Genomic DNA, 22,416 nt, shown 5'->3' on the forward strand with positions numbered 1-22,416 from the left:
AGTTTGACCTTGCACCCTCTTTTTGCACATACTTCATAGGGTGCAATGGTGCCACCACTTGCTCACAAAGAGCTTCTTCTGCACTAAATGTTGACAAGTAAGGGAGGGGCTCAAGCTGTTCTTGTTCCCACAGCTACCTTCAAAGCCTACCAGCCAGTCTCTGCGTATTGGGAACTGGTCGGAAAGGAAGAGCCACCGCTTACCACGGTTACCCAAGCGGCACAGCCATGATGACATGCTGCTGCTGGCTCAGCTTGGAATTCCCTCTTCCCCCTCCAGCCTCAATGAGGACAGTCTGAGTACCACAAGCGAGCTACTGTCTACACGCCGGGCCAGGAGGATCCCAAAGGTACTGGCAGGATGATCTTGTTCCAACAAATTGTCCTCTGGGGAGATAAAACTGAACACAAGGCCTCAATTACAAGGCTTATGCTGGGGTTAGGTCACCTGTCTGCAGGAGCCTGAAAATTTCTATCCCACCTTTAGCCATTATTTATTTATTTATTTAGCCATAGAAAGCTCTTTTTTGCATCCTAAAGGAAATTTGAGATCAGAACAGAAACAGTAACTCTGGGAGCCAAAATGTATTATTTTTTTACACACACCCCTACTGTGAAATCCCTTCTCTAAAATTGGATAACTCTCCACTGGTCCAAAAGTAGCAAACATCTGATTGCCATCTTTGCAATGAGTTGATTTTAAGCCAATTCTGTTTTCCACACTTTTCTTTAAGCTTTGTGGGCCAGAGCATTTTGTGTACCTAATGTTGTGATTTTAAATGGGTGATGGCCAAACAATTATTATTTATAACATGGAGCAGCATCTGAAGTGTGTTTTATTTCCCATCACTTGTTTGGTTTTGGGAAAACAGTTATTATTGACTTAATATGTTTCTCTGCTTTTACTCACAGCTTACCCCATCCTCATAACCCTGTTGTCTTGAAGGATTTGAAGCAAAAACTAATTTTCTATTTTGCAAGGAGTTCAAATTTTCCAATTCAAAATAAGATGTGGAAAAAACCTACAAAGAAACACAACCCCCTGAAAAAAAAAAAAGGGGGGGGGGGGGAAAGGCATACTGAACAAAACCCAGGCCTTTTTTAGTACAATAGCAACAAAGGGGAGAGAACTGCCAATATATTTATTTTTGGCTTGTGAACAAAGGCAATTTTTACTGTATTCAGCTCTTTCCTTTTCTTATTAAACAGTATATTTTAAAGTATGTGGCTGTAAATACTGTGACTGGGGAGAGATTTTTACGTTCCTGTCAATTAGTTTGAAATTCTGCCTAAGCCAGAAGCAAACAAAGAAGAAAATTAACGTTATGTCCTTAATGTTTACTATATTTTCACTTTCTTGAAATATACTATTTTACTGCACAAATGAGCATACATCTTTGGAGGAAGTTACTCTAACTTACAGAGTAGTGTACTTTGGTTTTGAGTAAAATTTTGAAAGTTTGAATGTTAGTTTTGTACCCAACTTTCATTTTTGTCAGATTTAAGGAATAGACGTTCTCCCCATGTAAAATTATGCTTTAAACATTTGAATGTTCATGGTTTTATCATAAATTTCATGATAATTTCTGCCTTTGACAGCTCTAACTCCTGGAATCATGTATTAGTGGATAATCTCATGTTTTTATTGAGAAAATATTAGCTATTAGAGAAAAGACTTGAACCTGAGAAACCCCTGTCGTGCATCACTGCCCCATGCCTGCACAGATGCACAACACATAGAGAAGATAGCAGGGATGCTTCATGAAGCAATATCTAAATGCTAATCTAAATATCTAAAGGCTTTCTTCACTGCCATGCAGGTGTTTTACTCTTGGTGAAGCAGCTCAAGCAGACGAAGTGCTGAGAGTGCTGAGCAGCCCAGCGGAGGGAGCACAAAATCCCAGCAAGGCTCCTCACTGGGTGCCTCCTGTTTTTCCCCAGAACAAATCTTGGTTTAGTTATTGGTTACCTCCTCTGGTCTCCTGTCCTGGCTCCTCTCCTCAGCTCCTTTGGGCTTCTCCTTCTGGTAATTGTGACTCGAGTACCCAACCACATGATTGTGTGCATTTGGAAATGGAGAGAGGGGCCTTATTTAGTTCTTATTGTGCTCAGTAGAAGCGTAAAGAGAATTTGTGCAGTAACTGTAAAATTTGCCATAAAAAATATGTATATGTTTCAAATAGCACTCCTGATAAAATATGTAGTCAGCTTGATTCAACTGTTGGAGGAACTGCATGAGATTTTGTACTAGTCTGTGCTCTGTTACTGACTTTCTATTGTGTCTATAGCAAATTAGCTTCTCTCTATGAGTTTATTTCTCTCTGCAAGCTGAAATAAAACAGCTTTTGCAAATTTTGTAATAGTTCTGTGAGTAAAGCTGCTATGGAATGAAATATGCTATTACGGACCATTATAAAGATTAATTGCTTCATATTTGTGACTTTTCAGAAATCATAATATATTGTTTAATTGGTAATTTTTAGTAATCCCAACCTCTTGTTAAAGTCACTAAACATCAATATTTTCCTTCATCTCAAATTATTTTGGATAGGCAGGTATTATCTGGATTAGTCTTGTTGAGGGAAGTCATAAAGATGATTACCAGGAGTTAAAATTCCAGCAACTGCTTGCTTTAGCCAGCACTAGTAGCTCATTTCAAAATACATTCATAGATAAGGGTAAGATTGGAGAAAATAGATACAGCACCTCTGAAGGTCAGTAAGTACAGCACAAGTTGGAAGGGGAAGGGAAGAGGAGTCTGTATGGGCCAGATCCTCAGCTCATATAATGTGGCTTCAAAGCAGCAGGTTACTCTGTACCTAAAAAGGCTTTAAAAAGCTACAGTCAACTTTTTCTGTCTGAGAGAGAAATGAGGTGGTTAGAGGATAACAGATGCCTTTGAATCCTCAGTCATATTATGCTTTTATTGCAAGTGCCTAAGTCATTTTTGAAAATGGGATTTTGGTTTCTGAGTTCTTTCTCTATGAAAACCTATCTATAGGTAAGGTAGTGAGATTCCAGATAAGTGATTCAAACAAATGGGATTCAAAATAAGAGAGTTGCACTTTGAACTAGTAGAGGTTTAAGGGCATCCAGTTGACCTATAATCCACAGTCAAATTGTTTGGATAAATCCATTAATTAAAAGTTTCATAGCAGGGAAGTGTTTGGCCTTATTGTTTTTTCACTTTCCTATTTTGCAGCTTGTCCAAAGAATCAATTCCATCTACAGTGCAAAAAGAGGGAAAAAAACGATTGAAGAAGCTTTCTATGTCCAATATTGAGACAACGTCCCTGAGAGGTACAATACATGCATCATGGTTCAGTGATCCATTTGAATATTAGAGAATTAACACATTCTCGTCTTTCATTCACATGTACCTCAGGCTCAGCTTTGTTTAGAACTTTCTGGTATGAACGATGATAACGTTGTGAAAGGAGAAAAATGGGGATAAGATAAAAATAAACCATATTCTCGCTGCTGTCTATTCAACTAATCCTGTGACCAGCTAGACTTACTCAGCCTGTTCTTTAGTTCACTTCTTCAGTAGTTTGTGTCTCTAAGTTTTGTCCAGAATTACAGTTTGACTCTCTAATTCATTCATGCTTTTTCCTGACATGAACATTTGAATATAACTCAGCCTGTGCTTTGGATCGCTTCTAGAAAAGCATGGGCCCTGAAAGAAATTCAGGCTGTGTTTGTAATAGGAGTACAATGAAGTTTAATACAAGTACACCTCAGAAATGCATGCATTACTTTTGCATGTTACTCTCAGTCTGGTGAATTCTGCTGATTAAAAATGTTACTCAGAAAAAGCTCATAAGGCTTCCCTTGACTTCTCAAGTGCTACATAACTTCCTTTCAAAAAAAATAAGAAAAATTGCAAGTCTGAAAAAGGAGTGGATGGGATAAAAATTCATTTTCAAAATGCCTCATTCACCTCTTTAGCTTAGCATAGATGGCAGTTCAGCGCAACCATTTGCTGGAAGGGAGAATGAATTCTACATTTTCATCAAAATGAAGCTCTTATTCTCAAGCAAAATTGAAACTTATTTCAATGGAAACATAATTTAAACAGTCACTCAAACTTTATTTCAATATGTTTTAAAACTCAGGAGGACAGCATGTGTGGATCACAAGGTTCAGTGTGAGGTGTGTGTTTTTCACAGTTTCACCACAGTAAACTGAGTTCATGTTTGCTTTCGTTTTATATTAACTGATCCCTCTGTCTCCTCTGCAGATGAGAACAGTGAGAGTGAGAGCGACTCAGATGACAGGTTTAAAGGTAAGGGGTCAGCCTTTAACAGCTTCTAGTCAGCCACTGTCACAGACCCTGTCAACATACATTCTCATGCTACTGCACATTGTTCCTGTCCATGACCTGTATTTTCCTTCCTGAACTATTCTAACTTCGTTACTGTAGAGCTCACAAAAATTCCAACACAGCAGCATGAATGTGGAAAGCAAGGACAAAATGAACTGTGAGGATCTAACAAGGATTTGGAAACTGTGCCAGATAATGAAGAACAGGACCTTTGATAGATTTGCTTTGTCAGCTACTTCACAGATGCTAGTGTTTTTCAGACCAACTACTGGGTGCAAACTGAGAGGGATGAGGTTGGATAAATATACTTTCTTATTATTCGTATGCTGCTTTAAGTGTTTGCTTCTAGCTGCTGTTGGAGGCAAGATACTGGGTATGATCCAGTGTAGCAGTTCTCATACTCTTTTATAGGTCTGCAGTCTGCAAATTGTAGAAATTCCTTTATCAGTACACGGCACCTGCACAAACTCTGCTTAAGCCAGGCCAGTAAATTAGTTGGTTATTTTCAAGAGTCCTGATAAATGGACAGAACTGTAAAAGAAAGTCAAAGGCAGCAAAAGCAGATTTTTATTACTAAAAACCTATCGTATTACTAATAAGTGAGGGCAAAAAATACCCACAGCAGCGCAGAGCTGTGGTTACATGATGAGGAGAAAGCATTCTTATCTGTCTACTACAGATGTCACCTGCTTACTGTTCATACAGGAAACCTGGCTGGAAAAAAAATATCTGAGGAAAAAAGGTGTGTTCCAGACAGGTGGTGGTAAGACACAGAAACTCACCCAAAACAATCTGTATGCAACATTGTACAGCAATATCTGCAAAACAGCTCATTCCTCCTTTGTAGACAGATACCAGCCCCAAAACACTTGCGATTATGTTTCTCTTTGTGTCCAAAAATCAAGGGGGTTGCTTTTACCCATAGCCCACAATTAAGAAAAACAGGGCCTCTCTTAGAAATACTCTGTTTTCACTGGAAACTGAGAAGCTTTTCCCCTTGTTGTTGTGGAAAGGAGGATCCTCATTCTGATGTTGCTATAACTGACTGCTTCTACATGACCTTATAATTACATAGATGCTCTTAGGGCATCTTGAGCCAAAGATCCAGCTGTCATGTGTAACAAAACAGGATTTGTTAGGTCCTCATTTGTTGGGGTGGGCTCTTTGGTTTTGCCTCTTGCAAATATGAAGCACTGTCCAGCCACGTGAGGCTCTCAAGGAAGACAAAGCAGGATCTTTCTTGGGAATTGGCTTCCCTTGTGCAGTCACACCATGACCAAGTGCTTTATCAAAATAATTTATAATTCTTGGGTTGTTAAACTAGTTGTAGGACAGCTGATCATGAAGGGATTTTCTTTTATTTCTATCAGTTAATTACTGCTGTGATCAAGTGCTTGTAACATCTTATTTCCCTACAACGAGGGAGAGTCGGTCTTTTGCAAACTGTGTCAATGAATATAGCCTTAAGGGGTTGACATGTGCTGCTAATATTTTGTCTGCCATTGCACAGAGATCCTGGTGTGAAGAGGTGGGGAAAAGCATGCAGGCAGCTGTTTTTACTTAGTTGTTTTCACTTATTTGTCTACCAGAACTGGTAATGATGACTGACTAGTCCACCAGAGAGATCTGGAGACAAGTCATTGGATCAAGGAGTATCTTTCAGTCAGGACTGGATGTGACTATAAATCTAAATCTGCTCCTCGGTCTGAATTGGCACAAGCAAAGCAATCCTGAAGGAGGCAATTTGCACGTTTTTTCTCTTCTCTCCTTTCCTTCCCCCTTCCCTGGAGCTCATTCCACAGCTTGTATGAACTATGCCTATGCTGTGGAGAAGGCGAAAGTATGCCTTTGGTGGCTCTTACTATAGAGCTGTGCTGTATAGGGACAGATCACAGAAGTGTTTTTCACCAGTGTAAACAAGGTCCAAGTCAGGCCTGAGGAGAAGTGTTGCCCCAGAGGCTCTAGTGCATTTGCATTATAAGTTTCACGTAAGAGCTTATAATATAGTTTTACACGTGAAGGAAAAGCAGACATTTGGCAGGACAACAGTTTTGAACTGCAAATGATTTCAGTGACTTAGTGTTGCATCACTTCACTACTTGGAGTGAGTTTTGATTTATGGGTGGAATTAGTGAGGGAGACTATAGTATTAAGGTCTGATTTTGTAAGGAGAACATGCTTGGAATAATATACTGGCAAATTGAAAGTCCTTTGTGAATGGCTGTGGCTTACACACACACATTACATTCCCAGGTAATGATCTGCATTTTTTTTTTTTGATGCTAGCTCATACCCAGCGTCTAGTACACATCCAGTCAATGTTGAAGAGGGCTCCAAGTTATCGAACCCTGGAATTGGAGCTAATCGAATGGCAAGAACGGGAGTTATTTGAATATTTTGTGGTAGTGTCACTGAAAAAGAAGCCCTCTAAAAACACTTACCTCCCAGAAGTGACATATCAGTTTCCCAAGGTAAAGAAAAAATCTTATTTACAGCTTACTCTAAATGCCTTGTAAGATCATTACTTTGCTAAGATCAGTAAAGTGGGAAAATTAATGGAATCTATTTCTTAAATTGAGTTAATCATTCAGCTTTCAGATTTTTTATGAAGGAAAGTGAAGGTGACTGAAAGCTTTCCATATTTACAAAATTGTCTTTTCTAGTGCTGGAGAGTTTAGCCTAACGGTAGGTGCTTTAAATACTGTGTTTAAATTCAGTTTCTAAATATTTCACTTTCAACTCACTTTGGCTATGTTAGGATTTGTTCCAAAACCCACTGAAGTCAATGGAAAGACTTTGGCTGAGCTATGGTATTTCTCTTGTGTTCTTGCAGCAGAAAGGAATTTGAGATAGGAGTGTGTTTTAAGTGGACATTGTGCAACAAGGGAGTTTCAGTCAATTAAAAAAAATCACAACAGCAGTGATGATTTCTGTTGTACTAGCATCTATAAGACTGTCCTGGGGTAGTGCCCACTCTTCAAAGCACCAATAAGGAACAAGCTGATGGGCCCTTGCTCTTCAGAGCTCATTATTAACCCTCTCCACATTGCTGAGAGGTGCTGTGGAGCTGGCCCTAACAGTAACTGATTGAACTTCAATTTTTGCCCCCCTGCAGCTAGAAAGACCAACCAAGCAAATGCGTGAAGCAGAGGAGCGTCTCAAGGCTATCCCTCAGTTCTGCTTTCCTGATGCCAAGGACTGGCTCCCTGTCTCTGAATACAACAGGTAAACCTTCTGGTGCTCCTCTGCCTCTGAGTGCTGATGGAGTGCATCTGGAGCAGCTGCCGGTTTGCTGATGCCCAATTAAGGAAGTAGCAGTTTGAGACTTTGCCACTTCAGGCTCAAGCAGTTGTATTACTTTTTTTTTAAAGGTCCCGGTCAGGCTGGCTTATAGGCCTGTGTGGCTGAGGGAAAGAAGTTTGAAGGTTCCTCTCAGTGCCAAATCCAGAAGTGTAAATGGAAGCATTTAAAATAAATCTTGAAAAGAACAGGGCCCTGCCCACTACCTGCCCTAGTCATCTACCCCGGAGTGCTTACCTAATGTTGCAGGGCACCTCTTTGTTTTCTCAGAGCAATGCTGTTCCAAGAACTTTTTGGAGACGTGCTCTGTGCCAGCAGAAGAGCACTATCTTCCTATGCTTAGAGATAAGTGTAGTGTGAAATAAGACACATTTGGAGTGTGCCTAAAGGGGCTTTCAGTGATGACAAGGAATTAGCATTCACCTGCAGGAATTACTGCAGAAGAGAGTGCATATGGAACATTTTATTGGCTTACGCATGGCACGTACAACATAACCATGTTATATTCTGTGTTGCTTGGCTGTATTATTCAATACTTGGAAGCACCTGAATAGTGAAGTATTGAACACACTGAAGAAGCAGAGACCTGTGTGGGCAACATTGGTGGGAGCAGCATGCAGCGCTGCTTACACAACATTCTGCTGCTGCTCTGCTAAACAGATCTTCCATGAGCCCATGTTTGTGAAACAAGATTATCCATAGCATATTCTGCTATAACTGTATAAACCATGGCACTGCACTACAAAGAAAAAGTGTTTTATATAAGCCATTTCAAAGTTGCAAAGTAGCCAAGAACGTTTATCAGCCCATGTGCAAATTCACAAATACGTCTCTGTACCTGTGCTGTAATTATAGCCTTAAACTGTTGGTGTACTATTCTGTCACAAATAGTACTTATCCCAGACAAGGATATAAAATGAGCTAGATTTTATAAATCTGTGTTATTTTTGGATTAGAAAATGATTTCTCTACTCTTAGAGAAGATCTAGGGTTCTCCCTTTAAAACAAGGCACAGTCCAAAAAGAGGATCTAACTAAAAGGTAAGGGATAATGCAGCATTTGAATACTGCTTTCAAAATCTGTTTCGTGTGTCCCTTCTGCAGTATGAACGGGACTGCCATGTTACTGAAATTCAGCACATCTCTCTTGTTGTGAGAAGATAGCTGGGTTGTCCAGGACCATGCAGACATTTTTGCTCTAATGCTGATGGAATTCGGCCCTGGCATATGTCCAGATGATAGGCAGGTGGAGAGAAGACCCTCAAATGGGTAGAATCTCTCACAGGATAAGGTAGTATCCCTTTTAAAATGCTCTACCTCATAGCTATGCTGTAGTTCTGATACTAAGATCTGGACAATTTACTTCCTTCTAGTGAGACCTTTTCTTTCATGCTGACTGGGGAAGATGGGAGCCGGAGGTTTGGCTATTGCAGGAGGCTGTTGGTAAGTACACACCTTAATTTCAAACTGCAGAATTCTGTTAAACAATATCTCAAGACTATAGTCTGAACTTTGAGGCTGTCTCTCACTGTTTTACAACAAAACTGGTTTGCTCACTCTGAAATTTGAAAACGCGAGGAGCTCAAGTATAATAACACTTTGAAATACCTGTCTGAATCAAATAGATTCCAAGTCCTTTCAGCTATTCATAAGAATGTGGGAAGTTTCTTGTGTGGGCGCTCTTCTTTTAAGTTTTTTATATCACATGCTTTCAAGCAGAAGTAGAAACACTACAACACTGCAGACAAAGGCAAATGTGGTATTTCTAAACATTTGTGAGTAACGTTTATTCCTTGGACAGCTGCTTACATCCCCAAAGTGCTCTGCCAGCACTGCCTAATCAGTCTGCAGCATATCTGAGATGTAGGTAAATGTGCTCCTACTGGCCAGGGTGGCGTAATGACGGCAGAGAGCAGACCACCATCAGCATTGTTTCAGGACCATGCAATAAGATGATGCCCGTGCCAGGAAGTCTCAGTTCTTAGACTCCCTTTCAGTCCTTGTCACCAGGGGTAATCAATTGGTGGGAAGGGGACCCGGTTCAACAGTTCTATGTCATCACTGGACTCATCACTTGGAAAACAGGCTGGTCACCAGTTAAATGAGAGAATGGCAGTGTGCATGTGTGTTATGGGGGGAAGGAAACTACATGACGATTAGTGAAGTCTATTAAGGCATGCGAAGCGCAGTTTAAACGGGCATTTTTCTGTCCATTCCTGCAGAACTTACGGGATGGCAGCAAAGCATACAGCAGTTGGCCATCCCTGCACTAGCCAACACTTATCACCAGTTGGACAGATTTGGAGCTGTTTGTGAATGACTAGCCAGGGAGTCGTAGCTCCTGTACTATTCACAGGACGGTTGACTGCAGTTGGTTGGAGAGCTTATATGGATAATAAATACTGCGGGAGCCTTTTGCATACTCTGTGCAAAATGAATATCTGCAGCACTATTGCAAGGTTTTAAATAGGTATCCTCCATCTAAGAGAAAAGGACACTGGCCTTTTCCCCTTCCTTCCCTATCTGGCATAATTTCCCATCTTTCCAAGCAGGGAACACCTGCCTTCAGTAGCTTTCAGAGGCTTCAGGTAGACAGAGCAACTCGCTGATATTAGAACAGCACCCTCCACTCTGCATGCTGCCATTACGTGACCCTGCTCTTACTCAAGTCTCTGTGGCAATGAGTTTTGTCATGCAGACAGCAGATGCTCTGTCTGGGTGGTATTGCTCTGTGGGGGTCCTCTATTTGTAAGAGGTTTCATTTAAACTAACGTAACGGAAAAATTGTTTATCAATTCTGTGGGCGGTATTTGCTTTAGGTAGCATCACAGAAACACGCTTACTCTGTGTAACAGAGTTTGTAAGCATGGGCTAAAACAACAGGGTTTATCTGTGGAAAGGAAATGTCAATGAAGGCTTGTGTTACAGTAAATCTAGGGCTGGTCAGGAGGTGATTCAGAGACAATTAAGTGGAGCACCTAGAATATATCCTGGCTGATGTAAATAAGCATAACAAGATGTAGTGCAGCAGCACGATTCAGTTATTTTTTGTGTTGTCATTTAAAAGGATAATAACGTACATTCAGCAAATGTTGGCTAGAATCAAATTATGGAATGTTTTCACTCTACCAGATCAAGGTGATTTAAGGCTTTTGTATTTATGGAAATGTCATCAAGTTCAGAATCATTCACAGAGCTTATGAAATGCAAAGCACGATCAAGTTGAGACTGAAGTAATAGCCACAGTGAAAAAGATGTATACACAGGAATATTGAATTAGTTTTTCAGTGAAAGATTGTTTTACTCTCTTAAGGCTCTGTGAAATCCACCCTATATTAAAGGCAAGGTAAAAATAGAACATGGACTTTCGGCTAGTGCAGAAGATAGGTTAGCATAGTAGGAAATACCAGGCTCAGAATTAAAATCAATACTGCATACTTCTATATAAATGGTGTTTTGAGAAAGCATTAGAGAATTTTTTTTATCCTCTGTTGCCCTTGGCAAAAATCAATCAACCAGTCAGCAAAAAATAATGTGAAAAAATGGGAAAAATACATACTCTTCTGCTAAACCTATCTATTAATTATAGAGCCAGTTAAAAAGCAGATCTGCTGCTGCCCTGGGAGATCACTTAATTCAAGATGTTTCATCTGGTTCCAAAACCTGATATGCAGAAGGTGATATGTCTCATCTCACTGGTACAGCCTACCCAGCAGAGGAAAGCGGAGTAATGCTAACTGTTCTCTTTCTGGGGCAAATCCTGCCCTCTGAGACCAAAACTGGCACAGCCTGGGACATAGCAAGAAAGAAGTTTTTTGAAGCTGCAGAGAAACATCTCAGCATTTCTCTGTATGAGGAAATGGCAAAAGAAACAGAGATCTGCTGTTATTTGAGCCCCACAGAATCTCTCTGCCTTGCTGGGAGAAACAGAGGAGTTGGTGTTGTTACCTCAAATGCCTTCCCCAAAGTGCTCAGTTGCGCTCACAGAGAGAAACAATTTCTTGTACCCTGCAAATGTCAGTGCATGGGTGGAACAGTCTCACGGATGTGTACTGTATCAGTGAGATACTTCTATTTAAAGCCATGTTCATACTTTCTTTTTTTCTCTATGCATATACAGAATTTCCACAGGCAACAAGGAGCAGGTGAATTCTGCAGATACCGTTTATATGCCAGAGCCTTGGGCTTTAAAGCATATTTTTGTATTTGGCTGTGCAGTTTCCTGAGCAACTTCTGAAAGGTGCAGTCAGGGTGGCTCTAATGCCCAGGAGTACACAGTATCTCCTCTGAGCAGTCTGATTCCCAACCCACAACTTCTGTCAAATACACTAACCATAATCTGGGAACTATAAGAAGTTTTCAGCAAATATTACATATGAGAAAGATGGGGCCATACTGCACAATACAGAACTGTATGAAAATCCTGAATTCATTATAAACCACTCTGCTTCAAGGTAAGCCAACTGCTGCAAGGAGAATTCCATAGAGAATATTCCCCAGCCATCCTGGAGAGGAGCGCTCATAATGTTCAGCTAGAGGTTTCTCACACCTTCTAGAGCACTTGGCAGTCATTGGCAATAGGCTCCATGGTCAGATGGACCAATCTGTCCAACCCTGTGAGGTAGTGTCCAGCTTACTATTTCTGTCTCTTTGCAGAGTTCGGTGTTCTGATGCCTTTGTTTACAAAACAATTACTTTTTTGTTACTGAACTTTTTGTCAGCCTTGTTCTTCTTTGGCATGTTGGGATATGAACAAACAGCTCCACTTTCCCTCTTTCACCTTTGGATTTCAGATTCTTCCAGACTGTTCTGGGAGCAGGGTCTAAAACCCTGCCAAAATACCTCAAGGGATACAATGACAATTATGTTCTGTTTGTATAACAAATCCTGTGCAGTATCCCTTTAAAATGTATTTATATTATCTTGTTTCATGGAATGTGACCTATTGTACCCCTGCAAACAATCTGCACTTTCATAGCATGGAGTTTTTTCCAGTTACATTTCGCTACCTCCAAGGCAATCGTATAACATCTTTCCTGGTCACTTGATATGAGAAGTATGCGCTTTCATATAAAAGGAAATTGACTGATATACTAGAGATATTAGATCTTGCTACTATCCCATTTTACTGAGAATAACAACATCTCTAAAGGTCTCCCCTGGATTTCAAGTACCTGCGCATGGAGGTGTGCTTTGAAAGAGAAAAGTGACAGGCGTGTTTTTAGGAGAAAAGGTCTTCTGTTTCTCCTACCAAAGGCAGAGGAAAAAGCAGGTTTTGGAGGGGGCTTTTTTCAGCAAACTTCAGATTAAACTCACTGTAACAAGACTGGTGTGGGCCACTTGTGGATCAGCCCTGATACAAATCTCAGCTCTTCCATCTCATAGCCAAGTTCTTGTCAGTTTATGTTCGTGCTCTTGGGAATCTGTCTCCTGTTATCAACAAAACTCATCAGTGTTTTCATTTGTGATGGACTAAGGCCTAAAATATCCTGGGCTCCGTGAAAACAAATCAAAAACAAATCAAAACCAAAACACCATTCCCTCCATCCCTCTTCTTTTAGGGGGAAGGCAGTATATCAAGGCAGAGTCAGTCTGATGCGTTTCAGCTTGGGCTCCTTTACCACACAGCTTTCCTGAACTGGGCTGATTGATTGCATGGAAGAGTGAGCAGTGGAGGACGTGACTGCAAGGCTGTAGCTACCTTGCAGAGCACAGCCTGCAAGCTAGAAGCACTCTCTTCTGAGAAGAGGAGAGGTTAAACCAGCACAGTTGCTGGATGCAGACTCTATGAAGTCTCTGCTAGTGAAAGGAGATGAGTCCAGGCAGAGAAGGGAGGTGTGTGGACAGGAAAGTTAAGATTAGTGCTTTACCTTATACAACTTTTTTTTTTTTTCTGGGAAAGAAACAAACTACAGCATAATGAACAGGTGTTTTAGATCTGTCTTTGCGGTGTAAACTAATGGCTGAGGGGGGAGGCTATGTGAAGAGTTGCCAGAGTTAGAGATTTGAGAAATCCTGCCTCTCAGAATAGCTCTGCCTGAGGCTTTTACTTGCTGTCTCTTACAGTTGATACATATGCACTCGGGAAGCTGTGCTGTTTGCAAGGAAAAGTCTCTGAAATAGCAGAAAAGGATGTCCTATATGATGAGTGTGAGGAAGAAGAGTCCCAGCTCTGAGACATGTAGTTTTTAAAACATTTCAAAGCAATGCTATTTCATAAAGCAGAATCTTTGAGTAGGCACTGAGCAGTTATTGTTTCTGGTCTTATAGATGACCCAGGAATGTGATGTTTTTACTGGCACTCAGTGAGACAGCTCTTGGTTGGGAGCTATCCAAGGCTCCTGGCATGGCTTCGGCATTCCTGCAGATTTGACACAATGATTTTAACCAAAATCCCACATGCTTGATATAATCACTCAGTGCCTTTAGGAAGGGTTTTATACCTAATATGGACAAAAAAGGGTTCTGCTTTTTCAGAGACATGACGTGTAGTGAGCAGGTTTGGATCCAGAAATAGACTCATCTGTATTCACTTAGCCCTGGTATTTTTTCGTGGTCTCTATTGTAACAGGCTAGGCACCTGCTGACTGTCCAAGCCTAGATTGCAATATTCCAATTTGAAAAGCACAGCTACCTGCAGTTTCTCTTGATTGCCATGTGTGTGGCGTGTAAGTGCCAAACACACTGGGGGAAAGTTAATCACTGTATCAGCAGACTCTAAGGATGAGACAAAGATAAAAATATACTGGCCTTTTATGTGGATCCATAGGAGATGATCAGCCACTTTGGCTAAATATACAAGTGGGCAGAAGCAGATGGAAATGGTGACTCTGAGATCCTTTATCACAGTGTTAATTAATAATAAGGTGGAAAGCTGCTGTGCATGGATGTGTCAGCCATCTGTGCTCATTGTATGTATGCAGGACACAGGCAGACCAGCTCTCTGCTCTGAGAACTTTGCCAGTGAGGATGGGTTTCTAAAGTGCGTGGTATTGGGCTAATTGTACCTCTTTTCTAGTAAATAAGCAAAATTCAGCAAGTGATTGTACCCTGCTTTCACGCGTAGCGTTGCTGGGCCTTTCCCCACCGCAGCATAGACAGGGTTGCAGCTCCAGTATACTGCGAGAATACACTTCAGTCATGCCAGTTAAACCACTTGCTTCTTTAGGAAATATCTTCGATAGGATGGTTATAGAGAACCATTTTGATAGCTTTTAGAAGGGAGGAGATATGCATTGTTGATTTATACTTGCCACGGTTTAAGTTATTTATGGGTTTCATATTTATCTTGCATGAATCTGAAAAAGTTAATGATTTAGCTCATGCAACTTGCCTTTGTTTAGGTCTGTGAGCTTTCTTTCTGTAAGTTAAGCTCTCTCTGAACACCATGGAGTGTGTTGGGAACTAAAGCCACAATAACTTCTCCTAGCATTATAATTCTCATCTCCCAGCACATGGCCCCAGGGTGGCTTCACTTCTCATGCCACAGCAGGTGAAGAGGACAGCGATAGCGTAGGCATGAGCTGCACTCATAGTTAAATGTGCTTTCATGGCTGCAAGTCAGCGCGATGTTGGAATACAGCTCCAATGTTCTGTGATTTCCAAAGTGGGTAAGCAATATTTATGCTTTTTAGCTTCCTGTGTTATGGAAGAAATATGATGCTTCTCCAAGAGTAGCTATTTTGATGGAGAAATGGATAGTAAAAGATGTCACATTATGGCCAATTGTGTGAATAGACAGATAAGTGTATTTCCATATGGCTCCAAATTAATATGTAATTTCAATCTCCTTTTTACTGTTATCAGCCAAGTGGAAAAGGGCCACGCCTACCTGAAGTTTATTGTGTCATCAGCCGTCTGGGGTGCTTTGACTTATTTTCCAAGGTGAGAAGATTTTTTTCAATATTGTTTTTTAACTTGAATGTTTACTGCGAAATAGTCACATCAATGAACCAGACAAGAAGAATTTCTTCCTTTGATGGGAGATAACTGTATTTTATGGTTGCTGTTTTGGATATTCCATCCCTATTATTGGGTTCATCAAAGAATGTCTTATTGCTTCTGTGACTGGGGCAGAACTTGATTCAAAAAACATCTGGGTGTCTGTATGATCTGGATGACTAGAGTATTTTCCATTGTTTTCTGAAGCCATTCTCTGCTAAGCTGTAATTCTTGGCGCACACAGTTTGGATGATGGGCCAGTACCACTTTTACTCCAGTACCCTGTGGAATAATGAGGTTAAGAAAAAAGATAATTCGATCCGTGAAGTCTATATGCTTAACAACATAGACATGATTTTTTTTTTAATTTTTTTATCCTAAGAGGCTAAGGAAGTGTGGATAATCTTTTAATTGGCCTCTACATCAATGAATCCAAAGTTGCATCGTATGCTTATGTGATTTACCTAGGTAATAAATTTCTGACACAAGAGTTTTGAGACAATAAGCAGGGCATTGCAGCTAAATAGGGATTGAATAACCATAGAAACAGTTAACTGCCAGTCAGCTTCAAAGCCACAAGCATTATTCTTTTGTAAGACAAAAGGTTATTAAAATAAACTATTAAAACCATTGTCAATTGATTAACATTTCAAATGTCTCTCTGGCTGTCAGTTTAGGGCCTCCAGTCCTCTGAGAGAGTCCTGCAAAATCCAGTGAGCACCTCAGAGAACCATATAGGATTCACTGGTGATCTGTGGAGAACAATGATGTGTCTAATGTCAAATGGTTGCTTCCCCCTTTTCAAATTTCTCTACAGTATTCACAGAAATGTTTTAATTTGCCAGAGATTTTTACTTCAGTTACAAGAAGCCTCACAGAACTTAAACACAAATTTTGCTTGTACATTTGTAAATGAATAAAGTTGAAACAAACATGTAAACCATTGAAGTTAATAAAAATCATGGGATTTATATTGTTGATATGATCTAGTAATCATACAGAATGTTATCTTTCATCAAAGCTGGTTTCAAGCCTTTCCAGATAAAACTTAGTTTAACACAAATCTTGTGTGAAGAAAAACAATTGGGTTGAAATAGTTAATTAGTTCTGCTTCATAAAGCTCTGAAACCCGGGGTTTGTAACAGTGACCCTTAGACATAATATGTATCTAAACACAGATATCTGTGAGCGAAACGGAATGCATTGTTCTGGGAGGATACACAGCTGACAAAAATAACGATCTTGGAAACTATGAAGAGAGGTTGTGAGGCTCTTTGCTTTTATGTTTTTGTCTAATTTTGATAGGGCACTCATTTTCAAAGGAAACTTTGGGAGAGGGTAAAAAAGCAGAAGGTATGAGAAATTAAAATTTAAGTATCCTGCTTACAACCAAATATCTCTGCAGCTGGGGTATAAAGTCTGCAGCAGACAGGAAAGGTCAAACCAAAATTGCAAATAATCTGCTTTCCCAGTTAAATCTGTAATCTGAAAAAAAGTGTCTGATCATCCAGTCAAAATGAACCAGAGGCTGACTGGTGAGTGTAATTTCACTGGTTTCATCAGGGGCTGATCCCAGGCATCCTGTCAAGCAGGCCCTGATGACATTGCCCTCAAAGTCTTGATCTTTGTACGGAAAGGAAGGCTCCCACTGAATTACATATGAGGCCCTGAATGGGGCTGTAATACACCTGCGCCCTACCTGGGCCACAAAAAGACCCAATCCCCACTGCAGTCCGGACACAGCCATTCTGTCCTGCAAAGGGCTGGTCACCTCCAGGAGGTACAGGTGCCAGGGTGAGAGCAGGGTGTTTGGCAGTGCCCAGCGCTGCCTCCAGATTCGGGCTGGATTTAGCATGGGTCTTAAGCACACACTCCAAACAGTGCATTTGGAAAAGTTTTGCATGAAACATCTGTTAAAGGAAGGAGGAAGAGTTCAAGCCTTAGCATCTCTGTTGGTTTTGAAGACAGATGTGGTATGGAGCAAGACAGTTATTGAAAACCGATATAGTCTCTTTCTCCAGTCTAGTAAGAGTTTTTCTAGTAAGAGAAACCTGGGCTCTCCTAATTGAACAATCGCGATGGTGCCCTTTGCAATATTAGTCAAAACAAGGAATGGTAGTCTTTGCAGAAGAATGTGAGTGATGAAAGACCACAAGATACTGAACCTTGGGTGTTATTTATCAGAAAAGCAAAAGGAGCCCTCTGTTTTAAAATATTTATCACCCTGATTTTGATAGCCTGTTTTATTTTCATGTTCCTTGAAGCCTTTTGTGTTCATTGCTGTAATACCTACCACTAAGACAGCCTTGAGTACCATGAGTATCCTTACTTCCACACCTAGTCAGTTATAACCTAGTGGTTATCTGCTACTTCCATGGCCTGGAATGCAACTTTGCTTTAGAGTTAGGCCTTTAGTATGCTGCAAAGAAGGAGGAGAAACTATGCACCAGTGTTGGCATTTCATGTCATCAGCTACCTCTGGAAGTCACCAGCTTGCGCTTAAGTGTGTTTTAATGTTCTGTTTCAGTGAAAAAGCATTTCCAAGAGAAACAAGGAAGAATGCCTGGCTTAGACCCACTAATGCTTGTATGGCCTTTTGCTCTTGAGTGGTGGTTAAAAGATAACTCTTTCAGGTCAAACCACTAACTGCTTTGAAGCTTGCTTTCTCATCTTCTTTAGGTTTATCATCTATATGGTCTGTCTAATGTGGGAAAACTTAGCTGTGATCTAATTTATGTTGGTCTATGTCACCAAAGAGAGAAGAAAATAATAGTCCTCTCTATCCGTAAGAAGTTCCATCTGCTTATTTCAAAACTAGATTGCCTGCCCTGCGTCATGTCAAACAGAAAATGATCTTTGTGCTGGTACCCAGTGTAAACAGCTGGACATGCTGATTCCTGAGGCTGCTCACAGCTGTCTTCAGCTTGGCACAGACTGCAAAGTGACTGTCACCACAGCCAGTCCTCTTCCAGGGCTCTCCTGGTGGAGCCCTGCTGGTATCATAGTGTGGCAGGTCTGCTTTCCTTGCTGGTCTGGCTTTTTCCTGCCCAATAAATTGCAATGGAAAAGATGCCCTCCTTAATGCAAATCTCAGGTTTACAACTGAGATTTGATGCTCAGCTGGCCTGTGATCATGGGGTTTGTCTTGATCTTTCTGTTCTTCAGCTCACCCTGTTGTTTGGGCCAAATCCCAACAACATAGATCCATTTTTGCCATGTCTTCTTTCAGCTTTCCAGGTTTGTTATTTCTTCCTTGTCTCTCTTTTCAACTGCATTCACAAAGGGCTTCATTTTGTAACTGGAGGATGGATCATTATAGTAGGATCAAGTTTAATGGTAGTGAAGAAATGTATGGAAAAGGAGAATTAAACTTAGATAAAGATATGCCATGTGTTTAGGCACATATGAGCGAGAAGTTGTTTCAAAAGTGTATGTGGTGCTGACATGTTCTATCTCTTTTCTCTCTTATGTCTTACCAATGGATTAGATCCTGGATGAGGTTGAAAGGAGAAGGGGCATTTCTGCTGCCTTGGTTTATCCATTTATGAGGAGTCTGATGGAATCTCCTTTTCCTGCACCTGGAAAGACAATCAAAGTCAAAACCTTTCTACCTGGAGCCGGAAATGAGGTAAAAAGTAACAGCAAACATTAAGAACCAAAGCCTTTCCTCTCATCATTCCACTAACAAACAGCAAAATTAAAACAGGAGGAGAGGCACAGAATACTGCAAGTCATGTGGGGTGGTACTCCTTAAAAAGAGAAGTGCAGGAGCTGCACCAGTGTTAATACATTAAAGCTTATTCCAGCTGATGATTATAAACCAATTTATCATTATGTATTTGTTATTTGTATTTTTTAATAAGTTGTGTGTAAGAAAAAAAAAGTTCTAGTATGCCTGGCCCAGTGCAGTTAACAGAACTACAGCATTCTTGGGCTTTATCACAGTGATAACAAGCTAGCATGCATGTAAGTTTGGAAATGAATCTTTTTGGAAATAAAGTCCTTTTACCTTGGCCTCAAATCAATATTCTATATTTGGAAAAGCAGGCCATATAAAAGTTTGTGTATGTGCATGCGTGTAATAATTTCATTTTTTTACTGACTCAAGTAGCTAGAAGCCTACCCTTATAAAACATAGGCCTTACTAGAAATGACAGTGTTGGTAACTTAAAGTTTTTTTTGTAGCTTGAGGCTTACCAGCCATTTGGCATGACAAATTCTCAACTCTGCATGTCCTGATGTTAGTATACAGCAGATCCATGCAGATGGGCAACTGTATAGAGCAATTATATTACTTGAGATACGAATAGAATTTGGCCCACTTAGTGAAAGCTGGAAAAAAATAATCTTTTTAGGGTTATTTTACAACCCCTAGGGTTAGTTCTACAGCACTATTTCTATTTTTACATTGAACCATATTTTCTCCAAGTGTACTGCCAGTGGCTTCAGTGGAGTGGATCTGTAAAGTCACTTGGGATGAAATGTAAAGGGTGCCTTGTAACAGTGATTTGCAGGGAATTTTTAAGTCCCATGCATTTTCTCCTGGAGAAGCAAAGGGAAATTGAAAGGCTGATTGGTGTAACGGTGGTAAGATCTGACAGTGCTTTTTTGATGTGAATGTATATGGGAACCATGGATCTGCAGTTTCTCTATCCTCAGCTCAAGCATTTGAACTCTCCCAGAGAAAAATATTGAGATGATTCCAAACAAACAAACTACTCTTTTTCTGGCTGAGCTTTGCTCTCTGTTATGCTAGTACAAACTTGCTATTTAAATGGAATACATTGGTTTAATTAGGAACAGAATCTTGTCCTTCCATTGTGGCTCCTCTGGCCTAAACAAATATGATGATTAATTGGGAAGTAGACAGTATGTTTCTTTGTAAAGAGCAGACTGAAGCAGAAGGCTTTGCCAAGCAACAGAAAACATCTATGGCATTTGTAAAAGCTGCCGTAACTTGCATTGCATCCTACCCCCCAGCAAGATTTTAGTGTTGGAAGTTTTGCAGCAAAACTAACTCCTCATGATTTGGCACATAAATATGATCTGAGCTTCCAAAACCAATGCTAAGGAATTGAAGTGGACACCTTTATTGAATGTGAGAAAGGGTAAGCAGGCAACATTTCCCTAAGAGGTATCAATGGTACGTCACCATTCCAAAATTTGATTTTTTCTGTTGTCTGGGTCAACAGCACACCAATGGGTATGTAATACTCTGTCACTCTAATGTTTATATATTTCTTTAAAAAATCAATTAACGGTACACAAATACTGTTCTAAGAGTGACTTTTTAGAGTCCTATGTCACTGTTCACAAACAGTATTGCAACTTAATAGGTATGAAAAGGTTTAGTTTCAGTGTCCTGTGGTCTTGCTGCTGACCATATCCTTAAAACGGTGTGTTTGTGAGGAATGAGGAAAGGGCTACTCAAGTTTATTGCTACTCAAGCAATACCCTGTGCTAGTGGAATGTGGTGTCATGTGCATGAAAACATAGAAGTGGTTTAAAGCAGTAAAGTGACGGTGATTTTTGGACATGTGAGAAGGAGATGTATATATGTTCCTGCTAATATGTCTACAGAGATTTCAACACAGCTTTAAGTTGGCCAACTTTTCTCCTTTCCCTTCTGTTTCCTCAAATTCCTCAGTAGTTCATCATTTGCTGTCTTGCACTTTGTATTTTTCTTCTTCTCTTATTCTCTTCTTCATGTTATTTTTCTGTCTTCTTTTTTCTGTCCTCTGTCTTCAAGCTCCACATCTGAGCATGTCAATTGCAGAGATATAATAAAGGAAGATATAATAATCGAATCAAGCAAAAAGCATTTGAGAAAAGGAAGGAGAGGGCCTGAGGTCATGGATGAAGTATGAAAATTAGACTTTAAAGGGATGTCACAAGTCACCATCTAAGACCTTGTCCTGACTCCCCAGTTAAGTATATATATATGTCTGTGTACATATGTTTGTGACAAAAAAAAAGGCTATAAACACTAGCTAGTGACTTATGTGTCACAAAGGAGTGAAAATGAAGTAAATTGTTATTAAATTTTGCACTACACTTAAGTTCAGTCCTTGACTTCCATCTAGATGTGAGTTTGAACTGCTAGCTCTGTTGATACCAAATTTACCTTGTCTTTATGGCTGTTTCAACCCTGCAAGCTTCCAGTTCCAGTGTTTCCAGTTTGCTGCTTGCTTCCTACTGTTGACTCAGCCAAGCTTTACATCTCTGACAGGATGTTTAGAAGGCAGAGTTATGCATCCCTAGGAAATGATAGCAGATTTAGCGCACACAACTGTATTCTGGGAAGAAAATTACCTGATAGTGAATTCTATAATACACCATTTCTCTGGAGTGCTGTGCCACCAGCCTCTGTTTCCAAAGGAGGATGGGCACTGTTCTCTGTGCCCACTCAACAGGCAAGCCTGGACCAGGGTGCTGGGTGCCCCTGGTGCTGTCAGCCCTGACTAGTGACAGTGACTGAAGTTTGTTAAATGTGTTCAGGTCATTGAGCTGCGGCGGCCAATGGACTCGCGTCTGGAGCACGTGGACTTTGAATGCCTTTTCAAGTGCCTCAGTGTTCGTCAGATCATCAGGATCTTTGCTTCTCTCCTATTGGAGCGGCGTGTGATTTTTGTAGCAGACAAGCTCAGGTAAGTGACAAAGGAACCTGAACCTCATGGTGTTAGGGCACTGCTATCTCTTGACACAAAAAGCTTTAAGAAATATCTAGAATGACTGTCAGATGTGAAGATCCTCTCACTGCAGGATTTAAATAATTTTTAAGTCAGTGGAAGTTATTTGCATCAAGTGGGGAACACGTTCTCTACCTGTCACTAGCTACGAGCTGCTTGTTCTG

The 22,416-nt window shown here is 40.4% G+C and overlaps 1 protein-coding gene across 1 annotated transcript in view; it reads left to right on the forward strand.

The window, feature by feature from the left end:
* The window catches only part of DENND2B (DENN domain containing 2B), a 123,922-nt gene that overhangs the window by 79,153 nt on the left and 22,353 nt on the right, over positions 1 to 22,416 (forward strand). The window contains 10 exon segments of the mRNA XM_035550429.2: positions 134 to 349; positions 3,202 to 3,240; positions 3,242 to 3,299; positions 4,240 to 4,284; positions 6,610 to 6,794; positions 7,439 to 7,548; positions 8,996 to 9,065; positions 15,429 to 15,506; positions 19,051 to 19,191; positions 22,062 to 22,210. Of these exon segments, the coding sequence (XP_035406322.1) occupies positions 134 to 349; positions 3,202 to 3,240; positions 3,242 to 3,299; positions 4,240 to 4,284; positions 6,610 to 6,794; positions 7,439 to 7,548; positions 8,996 to 9,065; positions 15,429 to 15,506; positions 19,051 to 19,191; positions 22,062 to 22,210 (1,091 nt within the window).

Source organism: Cygnus atratus, chromosome 5, assembly GCF_013377495.2.
Source record: "Cygnus atratus isolate AKBS03 ecotype Queensland, Australia chromosome 5, CAtr_DNAZoo_HiC_assembly, whole genome shotgun sequence".
Taxonomy (NCBI): Eukaryota; Metazoa; Chordata; class Aves; order Anseriformes; family Anatidae; genus Cygnus; species Cygnus atratus.